At 49.6% G+C, this 19,978-nt stretch overlaps 1 protein-coding gene and 1 long non-coding RNA gene across 2 annotated transcripts; both read left to right on the top strand.

Moving 5' to 3' along the window:
* Positions 1-7,617: 7,617 nt before the first annotated feature.
* LOC113047508 (uncharacterized) lies at positions 7,618-8,965 on the top strand. Its single transcript, XR_003276261.1, has 3 exons — positions 7,618-7,811; positions 8,053-8,184; positions 8,915-8,965. It is a non-coding gene; the product is annotated as an uncharacterized LOC113047508 (long non-coding RNA).
* Positions 8,966-14,878: 5,913 nt separating this feature from the next.
* LOC113046542 (fibroin heavy chain-like) lies at positions 14,879-17,233 on the top strand (the record flags this gene model as incomplete). Its single annotated transcript, XM_026207354.1, has 4 exons — positions 14,879-15,059; positions 15,210-15,617; positions 16,368-16,574; positions 16,935-17,233. Coding segments are annotated over exons 1-4 (1,095 nt in total), but the record flags the coding sequence as incomplete, so codon positions are not given.
* Between the last annotated feature and the right edge of the window lie 2,745 nt (positions 17,234-19,978).

The following is a 19,978-nucleotide window of genomic DNA, read 5'->3' as shown; positions in this document are numbered from 1 at the left end:
CGATGATGTCCATCACCAATGCAATCCACTCAGCACACACACATATAGACAAAAAGGACTCGTACATCAGAATGCTGTTTATAGACTTCAGTTCAGCATTCAACACAATCATACCTCAACAACTCATTTACAAACTGGTCCAGCTTGGGTTCAATAATTCGCTGTGCAATTGGCTGTTGGACTTTTTGACTGGAAGACCTCAGGCAGGACGGGTCGGCAGCAACACATCCTACTTCATCACACTGAACAATGGGCCTCCCAAGGATGTGTGCTGAGCCCCCTCCTCTTCACTCTGCTGACCCACGACTGCACACCATCACACAACTCCAACCTCTTCATTAAGTTTGCGGATGACTGTGGTGGGTCTCATTAGCAGCAAGGACGAAAAAAAATAACTGGAGTGAGATAAGCCACCTGGCTGGATGGTGCAGTGACAACAATCTCTCTCTGAATGTGCAGGGAAGTATATTGTTGTTGACTTCAGGAGAGTGCACACAGCATGTTCCTCTGACCATCAACGGTGCAACTGTGGAGAGAGTGTGATGTGCACACCCAGGAACTTTGTGCTGCTCAGAGGACCTCTCCTGGACCGACAACACTGCAGCACTGGCAAAGAAGTCCCAGCAGCGTCTCTACTTCTTCCGCAAAAAAAGAAAAAAAAAATGCTGTGCACTCCGCCACGCAAATATTTAGTGCACACTCAAATAAAACCTCCTGCAACAACACGATGACGTCACATTTTCCAAGCTCAGCCAAGCAAAATTGCGGGCACATCGAGTATAAGCCAGCCTTGACAGAAAAAGGAACCGATGGCCGGCCAATCAGGGTTCGTCTTTGGGAGTTTTTTTTTTTCTTAAATTTTATTTATTGTTTGTAATTATTTTATTTAAATTTATGTGTGTGTACTTCTTACATGTTTTGTTGCTAAAATAAATGTAAATTCAAATCAGAGAGTCTTTCGTGTCTGGAATGGATGTATTAAGTCAATAAGGCATCAATAATATAATAAGATAACCTTGTTTGAAATGGGTTGGGCAAAAATAAAATTTTGGTTTTGTCTATACTTCTAGGTACTTATATTATATTGACTGGTTTGAATAGAATGTCATTAATAAAAAGAGACTAAAATACCACTTTCATTGAATAAAACTAGACTAAATGTCATGGGTTTTCATAGACTAAAACTAGACTAAAAAGAGTATGAATGTGACTAAAACTAATGACAGCTCTAGTGTATTTGTCGTTGATTGCTGTTTTTTCATGTCTGTTCAGATACTTGAGCATAGTTCACGCTATTCAAATACGAACCACAGGTGAAAAGATCTGTTGATTTCGTTACACACCCTGAAGAAATGCGGAAATAAGTGACTCCCAGTCTTTGAAAGTAATTAACATGGTTTATGAATTATTAGGTTTTCAAACCCCTTTGATTTGAAGCAGACAAATATGTATAAAATTTGTATTTCGGTTTGAGACCCATTCCAAAACCCCAGATTTACAAATGCTGAAACCGCACTCCCTGGCCTACCTTAATGATCCACTTAAATTCTCTTCGTGCCGTACCATCGAGGATGTTCCTCTGATGAAGACTGCCCTGGAAGTCACAAATGCTGTCAGTTTGACTGTGGGCCTGTTTGCGTGCTGCCTGTTTTCAGTGAGTTTCAGTTAATAATGGATGCTATGGCTGAAAACACACACAGTAGTAACCCAATGAATTCCATGTACGTTCTAAGAGACTTTGCCTTTTGTTGTTCTCCTCTAAAGTCGGTTTGAATTCATCCCTTAGGATGGTTTTAAGGACAGGATGGCTTTACAAAATAAAGCCGAATAATACTTTGAACGGTGGTCCTCAATTCCAGTACTGGAGACCCCCTGCTTTGCACACTTTGTATGTCCCCCTTATTTAACACTCCTGAACATCAGCTTGTCAGGAGAGAGAGCCATGAACTGGACCAACAAGTTGATCTCAATCAGGTGTGTTAAATAAAGGAGACCTGCAAAATGTGCAAAGCGAGGGGGCCCCAAGGACTATAAAATTGAGAACCACTGACGTGGAATAGAATTCTTTCTGTAGCTAAAACTTGTTATTCATGCTTTGAATGTTTTGTTGTATAACGAAGTGGCATACTGTCTATATCAGGGTTCCTCAAATCTTGCCCTGCACTGCAGAAGTTGGCTCCAAACCTTATCAAAGTCGCCTGCATGTGATTTTTCTAATGATCCCAAAGACATTGATTGGCACTGATTAGCATGCCCAAGTGTGTTTGATTAGGGTTGGACCTTAACTCTGCAGTAATGTGGATCTCGAGGTCCAGATTTGAGGATTCCTGGTCTATATGCACAAACTACAGCTGACTATCTGTGTTCACGCAGTGAAGCCGGGTCAGTGTCCCGTACCGGAGATGATTCCACTGTGTGCTAAAAGCTGTTTCCGTGATGGCCAGTGTCCTGCCACGCAGAAATGTTGCCCAACCACCGGTGGCTTTGCATGCAGTGAACCACGTGGTCAGGGAAGAGGTCAAGCAAGTTGCCAGGGAAGCGGAGCTGGTCAGGGTGCAGGACAGGGAAGCGGAGCTGGTCAGGGTGCAGGACAGGGAAGCGGAGCTGGTCAAGGTTCAAGACAGGGAAGCGGGGCTGGTTAGGGCGCCGGACAGGGAAGCGGGGCTGGTCAGGGAGCCGGTCAGGGAAGCGGAGCAGGTCAGGGTCAGGGAAGCGGAGCAGGTCAGGGTCAGGGAAGCGGAGCGGGTCAGGGTCAGGGAAGCGGAGCGGGTCAGGGTGCCGGACAGGGAAGCGGAGCTGGTCAGGGCGCCGGACAGGGAAGCGGAGCTGGTCAGGGCGCAGGACAGGGTGCAGGTCAGGGAAGCGGAGCCGGCCAGGGAAGCGGAGCTGGTCAGGGAGCCGGACAGGGGCAGGGAAGCGGAGCTGGTCAGGGAGCCAGACAGGGTCAGGGAAGCGGAGCTGGTCAGGGAGCCGGACAGGGAAGTGGCGCAGGACAGGGAAGTGGAGCTGGTCAGGGAGCCGGACAGGGTCAGGGAAGCGGAGCGGGTCAGGGCGCCGGACAGGGCAGCGGCTATGGACAGGGCGCAGGTCAGGGCAGCAGCTATGGACAGGGTAGTGGAGCTGGACAGGGAAGCGGACAGGGCCAGGGAAGCGGAGCTGGTCAGGGAGCCGGACAGGGCCAGGGAAGCGGAGCTGGTCAGGGAGCCGGACAGGGTCAGGGAAGCGGAGCGGGTCAGGGCGCCGGACAGGGCAGCGGCTATGGACAGGGCGCAGGTCAGGGCAGCAGCTATGGACAGGGTAGTGGAGCTGGTCAGGGAGCCGGACAGGGTCAGGGAAGCGGAGCTGGTCAGGGAGCCGGACAGGGAAGTGGCGCAGGACAGGGAAGTGGAGCCGGTCAGGGTGCAGGACAGGGTCAAGGAAGTGGCGCAGGACAGGGAAGCGGAGCCGGTCAGGGCTCAGGACAGGGGAGCGGAGCCGGTCAGGGCTCAGGACAGGGTCAGGGAAGCGGAGCTGGTCAGGGAAGCGGAGCTGGTCAGGGAGCCGGACAGGGCCAGGGAAGCGGAGCTGGTCAGGGAAGTGGCGCAGGACAGGGAAGCGGAGCTGGTCAGGGAAGTGCAGGACAGGGAAGCGGAGCCGGTCAGGGTGCAGGACAGGGTCAAGGAAGTGGCGCAGGACAGGGAAGTGGAGCCGGTCAGGGCTCAGGACAGGGTCAGGGAAGCGGAGCCGGTCAGGGAAGCGGAGCTGGTCAGGGAGCCGGACAGGGCCAGGGAAACGGAGCTGGTCAGGGAAGTGGCGCAGGACAGGGAAGCGGAGCTGGTCAGGGAAGTGGCGCAGGACAGGGAAGCGGAGCTGGTCAGGGAGCCGGACAGGGTCAGGGAAGCGGAGCTGGTCAGGGCGCCGGACAGGGCAGTGGCTATGGACAGGGAAGTGGAGCTGGACAGGGAAGCGGCTATGGACAGGGTGCTGGACAGGGCAGCGGCTATGGACAGGGAAGTGGAGCTGGACAGGGAAGCGGCTATGGACAGGGTGCTGGACAGGGAAGTGGAGCTGGACAGGGAAGCGGAGCTGGACAGGGTGCTGGACAGGGCAGCGGCTATGGACAGGGCAGCGGCTAAGGACAGGGCAGCGGAGCTGGACAGGGAAGCGGAGCTGGACATGGTGCTGGACAGGGCAGCGGCTATGGACAGGGAAGCGGAGCTGGACAGGGCAGCGGCTATGGACAGGGCTATGGACAGGGCAGCGGCTATGGACAGGGCAGCGGAGCTGGACAGGAAAGCGGCTATGGACAGGGCAGCGGAGTTGAACAGGGAAGCGGCTATGGACAGGGAAGCGGAGCTGGACAGGGAAGCGGCTATGGACAGGGTGCTGGACAGGGCAGCGGCTATGGACAGGGAAGCGGAGCTGGTCAAGGAAGCGGCTATGGACAGGGTGCTGGACAGGGAAGCGGAGCTGGTCAAGGAAGCGGCTATGGACAGGGTAACGGAGCTGGTCAGGGAAGTGGCGCAGGACAGGGAAGCGGAGCTGGTCAGGGAAGTGGCGCAGGACAGGGAAGCGGAGCTGGTCAGGGAGCCGGACAGGGTCAGGGAAGCGGAGCTGGTCAGGGCGCCGGACAGGGCAGTGGCTATGGACAGGGAAGTGGAGCTGGACAGGGAAGCGGCTATGGACAGGGTGCTGGACAGGGCAGCGGCTATGGACAGGGAAGTGGAGCTGGACAGGGAAGCGGCTATGGACAGGGTGCTGGACAGGGAAGTGGAGCTGGACAGGGAAGCGGAGCTGGACAGGGTGCTGGACAGGGCAGCGGCTATGGACAGGGCAGCGGCTAAGGACAGGGCAGCGGAGCTGGACAGGGAAGCGGAGCTGGACATGGTGCTGGACAGGGCAGCGGCTATGGACAGGGAAGCGGAGCTGGACAGGGCAGCGGCTATGGACAGGGCTATGGACAGGGCAGCGGCTATGGACAGGGCAGCGGAGCTGGACAGGAAAGCGGCTATGGACAGGGCAGCGGAGTTGAACAGGGAAGCGGCTATGGACAGGGAAGCGGAGCTGGACAGGGAAGCGGCTATGGACAGGGTGCTGGACAGGGCAGCGGCTATGGACAGGGAAGCGGAGCTGGTCAAGGAAGCGGCTATGGACAGGGTGCTGGACAGGGAAGCGGAGCTGGTCAAGGAAGCGGCTATGGACAGGGTGCTGGACAGGGAAGCGGAGCTGGTCAGGGCGCTGGACAGGGTCAGGGAAGCTGTGCAGGACAGGGAAGCGGTCAAGGGAATTGTCGGCGATGTGGCCAAGGTCAATGTTGAGGTCAGGGAGATGTTCCTGGGAATTTTGCATAATACTTTCTGGAGATCTTTTCTAGTGCTTTTATTCAAATGGCATGTTTTCCCTGATTGCTCAGTTTAGAAAGATTTTCTGTCTCTACCACTACTACAACCTCCTAAAATAAATAATTGCTTGGTTTGAAGAGTTGGTGTTTCGTATCACTTGGCCGTTTTCTCACATAAATGGTCTCTGGCATCAGTGCTGTAAGTTTCTCTCCCTGAGTACTGGATAATAATTGCATGAGAAAATCATGATTTTTTTATTTTTTTTATTTTTTTTGGTGTGTGTATTAAATTTATTCTTGCCAAAGCTGAATAGTCTGCAGCCATTACTCCTGTCTAAAATCATTGTATTATGCTGATTTGATGCTCTAGACACATTTCATTATGGCTGAAAACAGTTTGTAGGGCGCAAGTGACACTTCCATAAGCTCTTGTGATTCTGCTGAGGCAATATGTTCAAGACAGCATGTTTCTAAAAGACGTTGATTCTTAAACCGTTGTACTAATAAACCTAGGAATAGCATAACCTGTGTTACAGGTCAAAAGCTTATTGTGGATTTAGAATTGAAGTAAAGCTTGGTGTGTTTGTGAAAATAAACTAAGTAAAAGAGGCTAGATTTAAAATGTTTCATGGTAAGGTTGTTGCGACAAACCGGTTTGGGAGACAAACGTGATATTCAAAGTAATGATTATCGATAGCGTGTTAATTTGGTGTGCGTGACGATATACCAGTATTCGCCACATGTAAATACTCCAGCACCACTACCTGGCTTAGCTCCCAGGTGGCAGTATTGTGCCTTAACACCTGTCATACAAGAAGATGATGCTGCCACTCTGAGGAGAGCTGTGTTCATCATAGTATATTGCCATTATTTTACTAGTCCTAGACTGAGAAATGTTATATTAACCTGTTAACAGCGGGTTTTCTCTGTTCATAGAGTACATCTAAATAAAAATGTATTTAATAAGTACCACATTTTCTTTACTCGTCTTGTTTTTGTATTTGCAATCAATATGGCACTTTATTTCTTTGCTCAAATCTATTAACCGTTACATGATTAAAACCGAGCAAACCCATTGCTACATTAATCTTGTAAAATGTTAAGTTGGTCGTAGTGCCACACACTTAATGCCTCATCTGCGGTCATTCTTCAATGAGGTTCATTAGTTGACATTAGTTAATTACATGTATAAATAAATAATAATGAACAATATTTCCACAGCATTGATTTATCTTGGTTCATGTTAATTTGAGCGTTTACTTATGCATTATTAAAATCTCAAGTTGTTTTTGTAAACGTTCATGTACTGTGAACTAACATGAACAATGAACCACCCTAGTTTTATTGACATTAACAAAGATTAACCAATTGTGTAATCAATGTATTGTTCACTGTTAATTCTTGTTAGTTAATGCATTAATGTAAATTCTATATTATCTATATTATCCATGTATTTTGTAATTTTGTTTACGTTTATATATTTTTTGGGGTGGATGTGCAAAATGTAATGACCCTTACGAAAAATAACCATGGTTTTATTATAGTAAAACTGTAGTAACCCATGGTTTTTTGGCGTGTTGACCACCATTTGTATAACCACAGATTTACTACAAATACCATGGTTAAACTATGGTTAATATAGCAAAACCGTGGTTATTTTGTGGTTACCATGGTTTAACTATAGTAACCATGGTTTTTTGGTTTTATTTGTAGTAAAACCATGGTTAATTTTCGTAGAGGGAAAAGGAATACATATTACATTCAAGTTAAATCGTTTTGATACGTATGTGTTCAAATGAATGTAATAACTTTTCTTGTACATCTTTTTTTATTATTTGGGGAAAATTACACCTACAAGGTCAGGGTCCAAGCCAAATTTCATCCATTTTCTTCAGGAGACTTGAGGACTACTGCACCAGTTTGGAGAACAATGTTAATAATAAGCAAACAAGACTTGTAACTTTTACGAATATACAGTTGTTGATTACTGAATAAATGGTTTGCACACTCTTGTACATTACTGTTGTAAGTTTTGTTCTGGGTAATTTTCAAACACACCTACTGGTACCACAACATGATCGCTGTAGCACCTGACCACTGCATATTCATTTTGCAGTTGATAGTGTCGCCATAGAAATGCACCATCCTCTCCTAATTAGGCTAGCTTAATTTATGACATGGCTAGAACGCAGCATTCAGCTGGTCCAACCCCAATCAAACACACCTGAACTAGCTAATCAAGGCATTTCAGATCACTGGAAAGCTACAGGCAGGTGAGTTTGATTGGGGTTGGAATTGACCTGTTCTTGAATCTTTAAAATTCGATTTTACAGAGGTTGATATTGCAGCAACACGTATTTGTCTTAGTTTTGTGCGGTTTGCTCACAGGCTGGGAGGATGACAGCTCGAGTGTATTTCTCGTTGATTGCTGTTTTTTCGTGTCTGTTCGGATACTTGAGCATAGCCCACGCTATTCAAAGACGAACCACAGGTGAAAAGATCTGTTGATTTCATTACACACCCTGAAGAAATGCGGAAATAAGTGACTCCCAGTCTTTGGAAGTAATTAACACGGTTTATGAATTATTAGGTTTTCAAACCCCTTTGATTTGAAGCAGACAACTATGTATAAAATTTGTATTTCGGTTTGAGACCCATTCCGAAACCCCAGATTTAAAATTGCTGAAACCGCACTCCCTGGCCTCTCCTAATGATCCACTTGAATTCTCTAGTGGATGGTTTCTGTCCGGCGAGGCTGACGGTCGTGCCGTTCCATCGAGGATGTTCCTCTGATGAAGACTGCCCTGGAGGGCACAAATGCTGTCAATTTGACTGTGGGCCTGTTTGCGTGCTGCCTGTTTTCAGTGAGTTTCAGTTAATAATGGATGCTAAGGCTGAAAACACACACATTAGTAACCCAATGAATTCCATGTACGTTCTAAGAGACTTTGCCTTTTGTTGTTCTCCTCTAAAGTCGGTTTGAATTCATCCCTTAGGATGGTTTTAAGGACAGGATGGCTTTACAAAATAAAGCCGAATAATACTTTGAACGGTGGTCCTCAATTCCAGTACTGGAGACCCCCTGCTTTGCACACTTTGTATGTCCCCCTTATTTAACACTCCTGAACATCAGCTTGTCAGGAGAGAGAGCCATGAACTGGACCAACAAGTTGATCTCAATCAGGTGTGTTAAATAAAGGAGACCTGCAAAATGTGCAAAGCGAGGGGGCCCCAAGGACTATAAAATTGAGAACCACTGACTTGGAATAGAATTCTTTCTTTAGCTAAAACTTGTTATTCATGCTTTGAATGTTTTGTTGTATAACGAAGTGGCATACTGTCTATATCAGGGTTCCTCAAATCTTGCCCTGGAGGTCCAATGCACTGCAGAAGTTAGCTCCAAACCTTATCAAAGTCGCCTGCCTGTGATTTTTCTAATGATCCCAAAGACATTGATTGGCACCGATTAGCATGCCCAAGTGTGTTTGATTAGGGTTGGACCTTAACTCTGCAGTAATGTGGATCTCGAGGTCCAGATTTGAGGATTCCTGGTCTATATGCACAAACTAAAGCTGACTATCTGTGTTCACGCAGTGAAGCCGGGTCAGTGTCCCGTACCGGAGATGATTCCACTGTGTGCTAAAAAGCTGTTTCCGTGATGGCCAGTGTCCTGCCACGCAGAAATGTTGCCCAACCACCGGTGGCTTTGCATGCAGTGAACCACGTGGTCAGGGAAGAGATCAAGCAAGTTGCCAGGGAAGCGGAGCTGGTCAGGGTGCAGGACAGGGAAGCGGAGCTGGTCAGGGTGCAGGACAGGGAAGCGGGGCTGGTCAGGGCGCCGGACAGGGAAGCGGGGCTGGTCAGGGAGCCGGTCAGGGAAGCGGAGCAGGTCAGGGTCAGGGAAGCGGAGCAGGTCAGGGTCAGGGAAGCGGAGCGGGTCAGGGCGCCGGACAGGGAAGCGGAGCGGGTCAGGGCGCCGGACAGGGAAGCGGAGCCGGCCAGGGAAGCGGAGCTGGTCAGGGAGCCGGACAGGGCCAGGGAAGCGGAGCTGGTCAGGGCGCCGGACAGGGTGCAGGTCAGGGAAGCGGAGCCGGCCAGGGAAGCGGAGCTGGTCAGGGAGCCGGACAGGGTCAGGGAAGCGGAGCTGGTCAGGGAGCCGGACAGGGAAGTGGCGCTGGACAGGGAAGCGGAGCTGGTCAGGGAGCCGGACAGGGTCAGGGAAGCGGAGCTGGTCAGGGCGCAGGACAGGGCAGCGGCTATGGACAGGGCGCAGGTCAGGGCAGCGGCTATGAACAGGGTAGTGGAGCTGGACAGGGAAGCGGACAGGGCCAGGGAAGCGGAGCTGGTCAGGGCGCCGGACAGGGTGCAGGTCAGGGAAGCGGAGCTGGTCAGGGAGCCGGACAGGGCCAGGGGAAGCGGAGCTGGTCAGGGAGCCGGACAGGGTCAGGGAAAGCGGAGCTGGTCAGGGGAGCCGGACAGGGAAGTGGCGCAGGACAGGGAAGCGGAGCCGGTCAGGGCGCAGGACAGGGTCAGGGAAGTGGCGCAGGACAGGGAAGCGGAGCTGGTCAGGGAGCCGGACAGGGAAGTGGCGCAGGACAGGGAAGCGGAGCTGGTCAGGGAGCCGGACAGGGAAGTGGCGCAGGACAGGGAAGCGGAGCCGGTCAGGGCGCAGGACAGGGTCAGGGAAGTGGCGCAGGACAGGGAAGCGGAGCCGTCAGGGCTCAGGGACAGGGAGGGTCAGGGAAGCGGAGCCGGTCAGGGAAGCGGAGCCGGTCAGGGCGCAGGACAGGGTCAGGGAAGTGGCGCAGGACAGGGAAGCGGAGCCGGTCAGGGCTCAGGACAGGGTCAGGGAAGCGGAGCCGTCAGGGTGCAGGACAGGGTCAGGGAAGCGGAGCCGGTCAGGGAAGCGGAGCCGGTCAGGGAAGCGGAGCCGGTCAGGGAGCCGGACAGGGCCAGGGTCAGGGCGCAGGACAGGGTCAGGGAAGTGGCGCAGGACAGGGAAGCGGAGCCGGTCAGGGCTCAGGACAGGGTCAGGGAAGCGGAGCCGGTCAGGGTGCAGCGCAGGACAGGGAAGCGGAGCTGGTCAGGGAGGCGGACAGGGAAGTGGCGCAGGACAGGGAAGCGGAGCCGGTCAGGCGCAGGACAGGGTCAGGGAAGTGGCGCAGGACAGGGAAGCGGAGCCGGTCAGGGCTCAGGACAGGGACAGGGAAGCGGAGCCGGTCAGGGCTGCAGGCGTCAGGGAAGCGGAGCGACAGGGCCAGGGAAACGGAGCTGGTCAGGGAAGCGGCGCAGGACAGGGAAGCGCGGCAGACAGGGAAGCGGAGCTGGTCAGGGAAGCGGCCACAGGACAAGGGAAGCTGGAAGCTGGTCAGGGAGCCGGACAGGGTCAGGGAAAGCGGGAGCTGGTCAGGGGCGGCGCCGGACAGGGCAGCTGGCTATGGACAGGGAAGTGGAGCTGGACAGGGAAGCGGCTATGGACAGGGTGTTGGACAGGGCAGCGGCTATGGACAGGGCAGCGGCTATGGACAGGGCAGCGGAGCTGGACAGGGAAGCGGAGCTGGACATGGTGCTGGACAGGGCAGCGGCTATGGACAGGGCAGCGGCTATGGACAGGGCAGCGGCTATGGACAGGGCAGCGGCTATGGACAGGGCAGCGGCTATGGACAGGGAAGTGGAGCTGGACAGGGAAGCGGCTATGGACAGGGTGCTGGACAGGGCAGCGGCTATGGACAGGGCAGCGGCTATGGACAGGGTGCTGGACAGGGCAGCGGCTATGGACAGGGAAGTGGAGCTGGTCAAGGAAGCGGCTATGGACAGGGTGCTGGACAGGGAAGCGGAGCTGGTCAAGGAAGCGGCTATGGACAGGGTGCTGGACAGGGAAGCGGAGCTGGTCAGGGCGCTTGACAGGGTCAGGGAAGCTGTGCAGGACAGGGAAGCGGTCAAGGGAATTGTCGGCGATGTGGCCAAGGTCAATGTTGAGGTCAGGGAGATGTTCCTGGGAATTTTGCATAATACTTTCTGGAGATCTTTTCTAGTGCTTTTATTCAAATGGCATGTTTTCCCTGATTGCTCAGTTTAGAAAGATTTTCTGTCTCTACCACTACTACAACCTCCTAAAATAAATAATTGCTTGGTTTGAAGAGTTGGTGTTTCGTATCACTTGGCCGTTTTCTCACATAAATGCTCTCTGGCATCAGTGCTGTAAGTTTCTCTCCCTGAGTACTGGATAATAATTGCATGAGAAAATCATGATTTTTTTTTTTTTTTTTTTTTTTTTGGTGTGTGTATTAAATTTATTCTTGCCAAAGCTGAATAGTCTGCAGCCATTACTCCGGTCTAAAATCATTGTATTATGCTGATTTGATGCTCTAGACACATTTCATTATGGCTGAAAACAGTTTGTAGGGCGCAAGTGACACTTCCATAAGCTCTTGTGATTCTGTTGAGGCAATATGTTCAAGACAGCATGTTTCTAAAAGACGTTGATTCTTAAACCGTTGTACTAATAAACCTAGGAATAGCATAACCTGTGTTACAGGTCAAAAGCTTATTTTGGATTTAGAATTGAAGTAAAGCTTGGTGTGTTTGTTGAAAATAAACTAAGTAAAAGAGGCTAGATTTAAAATGTTTCATGGTAAGGTTGTTGCGACATACCGGTTTGGGAGACAAACGTGATATTCAAAGTAATGATTATCGATAGCGTGTTAATTTGGTGTGCGTGACGATATACCAGTATTCGCCACATGTAAATACTCCAACACCACTACCTGGCTTAGCTCCCAGGTGGCAGTATTGTGCCTTAACACCTGTCATACAAGAAGATGATGCTGCCACTCTGAGGAGAGCTGTGTTCATCATAGTATATTGCCATTATTTTACTAGTCCTAGACTGAGAAATGTTATATTAACCTGTTAACAGCGGGTTTTCTCTGTTCATAGAGTACATCTAAATAAAAATGTATTTAATAAGTACCACATTTTCTTTACTCGTCTTGTTTTTGTATTTGCAATCAATATGGCACTTTATTTCTTTGCTCAAATCTATTAACCGTTACATGATTAAAACCGAGCAAACCCATTGCTACATTAATCTTGTAAAATGTTAAGTTGGTCGTAGTGCCACACACTTAATGCCTCATCTGCGGTCATTCTTCAATGAGGTTCATTAGTTGACATTAGTTAATTACATGTATAAATAAATAATAATGAACAATATTTCCACAGCATTGATTTATCTTGGTTCATGTTAATTTGAGCGTTTACTTATGCATTATTAAAATCTCAAGTTGTTTTTGTAAACGTTCATGTACTGTGAACTAACATGAACAATGAACCACCCTAGTTTTATTGACATTAACAAAGATTAACCAATTGTGTAATCAATGTATTGTTCACTGTTAATTCTTGTTAGTTAATGCATTAATGTAAATTCTATATTATCTATATTATCCATGTATTTTGTAATTTTGTTTACGTTTATATATTTTTTGGGGTGGATGTGCAAAATGTAATGACCCTTACGAAAAATAACCATGGTTTTATTATAGTAAAACTGTAGTAACCCATGGTTTTTTGGTGTGTTGACCACCATTTGTATAACCACAGATTTACTACAAATACCATGGTTAAACTATGGTTAATATAGCAAAAACCGTGGTTATTTTGTGGTTACCATGGTTTAACTATAGTAACCATGGTTTTTTGGTTTTATTTGTAGTAAAACCATGGTTAATTTTCGTAGAGGGAAAAGGAATACATATTACATTCAAGTTAAATCGTTTTGATACGTATGTGTTCAAATGAATGTAATAACTTTTCTTGTACATCTTTTTTTATTATTTGGGGAAAATTACACCTACAAGGTCAGGGTCCAAGCCAAATTTCATCCATTTTCTTCAGGAGACTTGAGGACTACTGCACCAGTTTGGAGAACAATGTTAATAATAAAGCAAACAAGACTTGTAACTTTTACGAATATACAGTTGTTGATTACTGAATAAATGGTTTGCACACTCTTGTACATTACTGTTGTAAGTTTTGTTCTGGGTAATTTTCAAACACACCTACTGGTACCACAACATGATCGCTGTAGCACCTGACCACTGCATATTCATTTTGCAGTTGATAGTGTCGCCATAGAAATGCACCATCCTCTCCTAATTAGGCTAGCTTAATTTATGACATGGCTAGAACGCAGCATTCAGCTGGTCCAACCCCAATCAAACACACCTGAACTAGCTAATCAAGGCATTTCAGATCACTGGAAAGCTACAGGCAGGTGAGTTTGATTGGGGTTGGAATTGACCTGTTCTTGAATCTTTAAAATTCGATTTTACAGAGGTTGATATTGCAGCAACACGTATTTGTCTTAGTTTTGTGCGGTTTGCTCACAGGCTGGGAGGATGACAGCTCGAGTGTATTTCTCGTTGATTGCTGTTTTTTCGTGTCTGTTCGGATACTTGAGCATAGCCCACGCTATTCAAAGACGAACCACAGGTGAAAAGATCTGTTGATTTCATTACACACCCTGAAGAAATGCGGAAATAAGTGACTCCCAGTCTTTGGAAGTAATTAACACGGTTTATGAATTATTAGGTTTTCAAACCCCTTTGATTTGAAGCAGACAACTATGTATAAAATTTGTATTTCGGTTTGAGACCCATTCCGAAACCCCAGATTTAAAATTGCTGAAACCGCACTCCCTGGCCTCTCCTAATGATCCACTTGAATTCTCTAGTGGATGGTTTCTGTCCGGCGAGGCTGACGGTCGTGCCGTTCCATCGAGGATGTTCCTCTGATGAAGACTGCCCTGGAGGGCACAAATGCTGTCAATTTGACTGTGGGACTGTTTGCGTGCTGCCTGTTTTCAGTGAGTTTCAGTTAATAATGGATGCTAAGGCTGAAAACACACACAGTAGTAACCCAATGAATTCCATGTACGTTCTAAGAGACTTTGCCTTTTGTTGTTCTCCTCTAAAGTCGGTTTGAATTCATCCCTTAGGATGGTTTTAAGGACAGGATGGCTTTACAAAATAAAGCCGAATAATACTTTGAACGGTGGTCCTCAATTCCAGTACTGGAGACCCCCTGCTTTGCACACTTTGTATGTCCCCCTTATTTAACACTCCTGAACATCAGCTTGTCAGGAGAGAGAGCCATGAACTGGACCAACAAGTTGATCTCAATCAGGTGTGTTAAAGGAGACCTGCAAAATGTGCAAAGCGAGGGAACCCCAAGGACTATAAAATTGAGAACCACTGACTTGGAATAGAATTCTTTCTTTAGCTAAAACTTGTTATTCATGCTTTGAATGTTTTGTTGTATAACGAAGTGGCATACTGTCTATATCAGGGTTCCTCAAATCTTGCCCTGGAGGTCCAATGCACTGCAGAAGTTAGCTCCAAACCTTATCAAAGTCGCCTGCCTGTGATTTTTCTAATGATCCCAAAGACATTGATTGGCACCGATTAGCATGCCCAAGTGTGTTTGATTAGGGTTGGACCTGAACTCTGCAGTAATGTGGATCTCGAGGTCCAGATTTGAGGATTCCTGGTCTATATGCACAAACTAAAGCTGACTATCTGTGTTCACGCAGTGAAGCCGGGTCAGTGTCCCGTACCGGAGATGATTCCACTGTGTGCTAAAAGCTGTTTCCGTGATGGCCAGTGTCCTGCCATGCAGAAATGTTGCCCAACCACCGGTGGCTTTGCATGCAGTGAACCACGTGGTCAGGGAAGAGGTCAAGCAAGTTGCCAGGGAAGCGGAGCTGGTCAGGGTGCAGGACAGGGAAGCGGAGCTGGTCAGGGTGCAGGACAGGGAAGCGGGGCTGGTCAGGGCGCCGGACAGGGAAGCGGGGCTGGTCAGGGAGCCGGTCAGGGAAGCGGAGCAGGTCAAGGTCAGGGAAGCGGAGCAGGTCAGGGTCAGGGAAGCGGAGCGGGTCAGGGCGCCGGACAGGGAAGCGGAGCGGGTCAGGGCGCCGGACAGGGAAGCGGAGCGGGTCAGGGAAGCGGAGCTGGTCAGGGAGCCGGACAGGGCCAGGGAAGCGGAGCTGGTCAGGGCGCCGGACAGGGTGCAGGTCAGGGAAGCGGAGCCGGCCAGGGAAGTGGAGCTGGTCAGGGAGCCGGACAGGGTCAGGGAAGCGGAGCTGGTCAGGGAGCCGGACAGGGAAGTGGCGCTGGACAGGGAAGCGGAGCTGGTCAGGGAGCCGGACAGGGTCAGGGAAGCGGAGCTGGTCAGGGCGCCGGACAGGGCAGCGGCTATGGACAGGGCGCAGGTCAGGGCAGCGGCTATGGACAGGGTAGTGGAGCTGGACAGGGAAGCGGACAGGGCCAGGGAAGCGGAGCTGGTCAGGGCGCCGGACAGGGTGCAGGTCAGGGAAGCGGAGCTGGTCAGGGAGCCGGACAGGGCCAGGGAAGCGGAGCTGGTCAGGGAGCCGGACAGGGTCAGGGAAGCGGAGCTGGTCAGGGAGCCGGACAGGGAAGTGGCGCAGGACAGGGAAGCGGAGCCGGTCAGGGCGCAGGACAGGGTCAGGGAAGTGGCGCAGGACAGGGAAGCGGAGCTGGTCAGGGAGCCGGACAGGGAAGTGGCGCAGGACAGGGAAGCGGAGCTGGTCAGGGAGCCGGACAGGGAAGTGGCGCAGGACAGGGAAGCGGAGCTGGTCAGGGAGCCGGACAGGGAAGTGGCGCAGGACAGGGAAGCGGAGCCGGTCAGGGCGCAGGACAGGGTCAGGGAAGTGGCGCAGGACAGGGAAGCGGAGCCGGTCAGGGCTCAGGACAGGGTCAGGGAAGCGGAGCCGGTCAGGGTGCAGGACAGGGTCAGGGAAGCGGAGCCGGTCAGGGAAGCGGAGCCGGTCAGGGCGCAGGACAGGGTCAGGGAAGTGGCGCAGGACAGGGAAGCGGAGCCGGTCAGGGCTCAGGACAGGGTCAGGGAAGCGGAGCCGGTCAGGGTGCAGGACAGGGTCAGGGAAGCGGAGCCGGTCAGGGAAGCGGAGCCGGTCAGGGAAGCGGAGCCGGTCAGGGAGCCGGACAGGGCCAGGGAAGCGGCGCAGGACAGGGAAGCGGCGCAGGACAGGGAAGCGGCGCTGGTCAGGGAGCCGGACAGGGTCAGGGAAGCGGAGCTGGTCAGGGCGCCGGACAGGGCAGCGGCTATGGACAGGGAAGTGGAGCTGGACAGGGAAGCGGCTATGGACAGGGTGCTGGACAGGGCAGCGGCTATGGACAGGGTGCTGGACAGGGCAGCGGCTATGGACAGGGAAGTGGCGCAGGACAGGGAAGCGGAGCCGGTCAGGGCGCAGGACAGGGTCAGGGAAGTGGCGCAGGACAGGGAAGCGGAGCCGGTCAGGGCTCAGGACAGGGTCAGGGAAGCGGAGCCGGTCAGGGTGCAGGACAGGGTCAGGGAAGCGGAGCCGGTCAGGGAAGCGGAGCCGGTCAGGGAAGCGGAGCCGGTCAGGGAGCCGGACAGGGCCAGGGAAGCGGCGCAGGACAGGGAAGCGGCGCAGGACAGGGAAGCGGCGCAGGACAGGGAAGCGGCGCTGGTCAGGGAGCCGGACAGGGTCAGGGAAGCGGCGCTGGTCAGGGCGCCGGACAGGGCAGCGGCTATGGACAGGGAAGTGGAGCTGGACAGGGAAGCGGCTATGGACAGGGTGCTGGACAGGGCAGCGGCTATGGACAGGGAAGTGGAGCTGGACAGGGAAGCGGCTATGGACAGGGTGCTGGACAGGGCAGCGGCTATGGACAGGGCAGCGGCTATGGACAGGGCAGCGGCTATGGACAGGGCAGCGGAGCTGGACAGGGAAGCGGAGCTGGACATGGTGCTGGACAGGGCAGCGGCTATGGACAGGGCAGCGGCTATGGACAGGGCAGCGGAGCTGGACAGGGCAGCGGCTATGGACAGGGAAGCGGAGCTGGACAGGGCAGCGGCTATGGACAGGGTGCTGGACAGGGCAGCGGCTATGGACAGGGTGCTGGACAGGGCAGCGGCTATGGACAGGGCAGCGGCTATGGACAGGGCAGCGGCTGGACAGGGAAGCGGCTATGGACAGGGAAGCGGGCTGGACAGGGCAGCGGCTATGGACAGGGTGCTGGACAGGGCAGCGGCTATGGACAGGGCAGCGGCTATGGACAGGGCAGCGGCTATGGACAGGGCAGCGGCTATGGACAGGGTGCTGGACAGGGCAGCGGCTATGGACAGGGAAGCGGAGCTGGTCAAGGAAGCGGCTATGGACAGGGTGCTGGACAGGGAAGCGGAGCTGGTCAAGGAAGCGGCTATGGACAGGGTGCTGGACAGGGAAGCGGAGCTGGTCAGGGCGCTTGACAGGGTCAGGGAAGCTGTGCAGGACAGGGAAGCGGTCAAGGGAATTGTCGGCGATGTGGCCAAGGTCAATGTTGAGGTCAGGGAGATGTTCCTGGGAATTTTGCATAATACTTTCTGGAGATCTTTTCTAGTGCTTTTATTCAAATGGCATGTTTTCCCTGATTGCTCAGTTTAGAAAGATTTTCTGTCTCTACCACTACTACAACCTCCTAAAATAAATAATTGCTTGGTTTGAAGAGTTGGTGTTTCGTATCACTTGGCCGTTTTCTCACATAAATGCTCTCTGGCATCAGTGCTGTAAGTTTCTCTCCCTGAGTACTGGATAATAATTGCATGAGAAAATCATGATTTTTTTTTTTTTTTTGGTGTGTGTATTAAATTTATTCTTGCCAAAGCTGAATAGTCTGCAGCCATTACTCCGGTCTAAAATCATTGTATTATGCTGATTTGATGCTCTAGACACATTTCATTATGGCTGAAAACAGTTTGTAGGGCGCAAGTGACACTTCCATAAGCTCTTGTGATTCTGCTGAGGCAATATGTTCAAGACAGCATGTTTCTAAAAGACGTTGATTCTTAAACCGTTGTACTAATAAACCTAGGAATAGCATAACCTGTGTTACAGGTCAAAAGCTTATTTTGGATTTAGAATTGAAGTAAAGCTTGGTGTGTTTGTGAAAATAAACTAAGTAAAAGAGGCTAGATTTAAAATGTTTCATGGTAGGGTTGTTGCGACATACCGGTTTGGGAGACAAACGTGATATTCAAAGTAATGATTATCGATAGCGTGTTAATTTGGTGTGCGTGACGATATACCAGTATTCGCCACATGTAAATACTCCAGCACCACTACCTGGTTTAGCTCCCAGGTGGCAGTATTGTGCCTTAACACCTGTCATACAAGAAGATGATGCTGCCACTCTGAGGAGAGCTGTGTTCATCATAGTATATTGCCATTATTTTACTAGTCCTAGACTGAGAAATGTTATATTAACCTGTTAACAGCGGGTTTTCTCTGTTCATAGAGTACATCTAAATAAAAATGTATTTAATAAGTACCACATTTTCTTTACTCGTCTTGTTTTTGTATTTGCAATCAATATGGCACTTTATTTCTTTGCTCAAATCTATTAACCGTTACATGATTAAAACCGAGCAAACCCATTGCTACATTAATCTTGTAAAATGTTAAGTTGGTCGTAGTGCCACACACTTAATGCCTCATCTGCGGTCATTCTTCAATGAGGTTCATTAGTTGACATTAGTTAATTACATGTATAAATAAATAATAATGAACAATATTTCCACAGCATTGATTTATCTTGGTTCATGTTAATTTGAGCGTTTACTTATGCATTATTAAAATCTCAAGTTGTTTTTGTAAACGTTCATGTACTGTGAACTAACATGAACAATGAACCACCCTAGTTTTATTGACATTAACAAAGATTAACCAATTGTGTAATCAATGTATTGTTCACTGTTAATTCTTGTTAGTTAATGCATTAATGTAAATTCTATATTATCTATATTATCCATGTATTTTGTAATTTTGTTTACGTTTATATATTTTTTGGGGTGGATGTGCAAAATGTAATGACCCTTACGAAAAATAACCATGGTTTTATTATAGTAAAACTGTAGTAACCCATGGTTTTTTGGTGTGTTGACCACCATTTGTATAACCACAGATTTACTACAAATACCATGGTTAAACTATGGTTAATATAGCAAAACCGTGGTTATTTTGTGGTTACCATGGTTTAACTATAGTAACCATGGTTTTTTGGTTTTATTTGTAGTAAAACCATGGTTAATTTTCGTAGAGGGAAAAGGAATACATATTACATTCAAGTTAAATCGTTTTGATACGTATGTGTTCAAATGAATGTAATAACTTTTCTTGTACATCTTTTTTTATTATTTGGGGAAAATTACACCTACAAGGTCAGGGTCCAAGCCAAATTTCATCCATTTTCTTCAGGAGACTTGAGGACTACTGCACCAGTTTGGAGAACAATGTTAATAATAAAGCAAACAAGACTTGTAACTTTTACGAATATACAGTTGTTGATTACTGAATAAATGGTTTGCACACTCTTGTACATTACTGTTGTAAGTTTTGTTCTGGGTAATTTTCAAACACACCTACTGGTACCACAACATGATCGCTGTAGCACCTGACCACTGCATATTCATTTTGCAGTTGATAGTGTCGCCATAGAAATGCACCATCCTCTCCTAATTAGGCTAGCTTAATTTATGACATGGCTAGAACGCAGCATTCAGCTGGTCCAACCCCAATCAAACACACCTGAACTAGCTAATCAAGGCATTTCAGATCAC

The sequence above is a fragment of the Carassius auratus genome, chromosome 28 (assembly GCF_003368295.1).
Source record: "Carassius auratus strain Wakin chromosome 28, ASM336829v1, whole genome shotgun sequence".
Lineage (NCBI taxonomy): Eukaryota > Metazoa > Chordata > Actinopteri > Cypriniformes > Cyprinidae > Carassius > Carassius auratus.
This window is presented reverse-complemented; position numbering and strand designations above follow the sequence as displayed.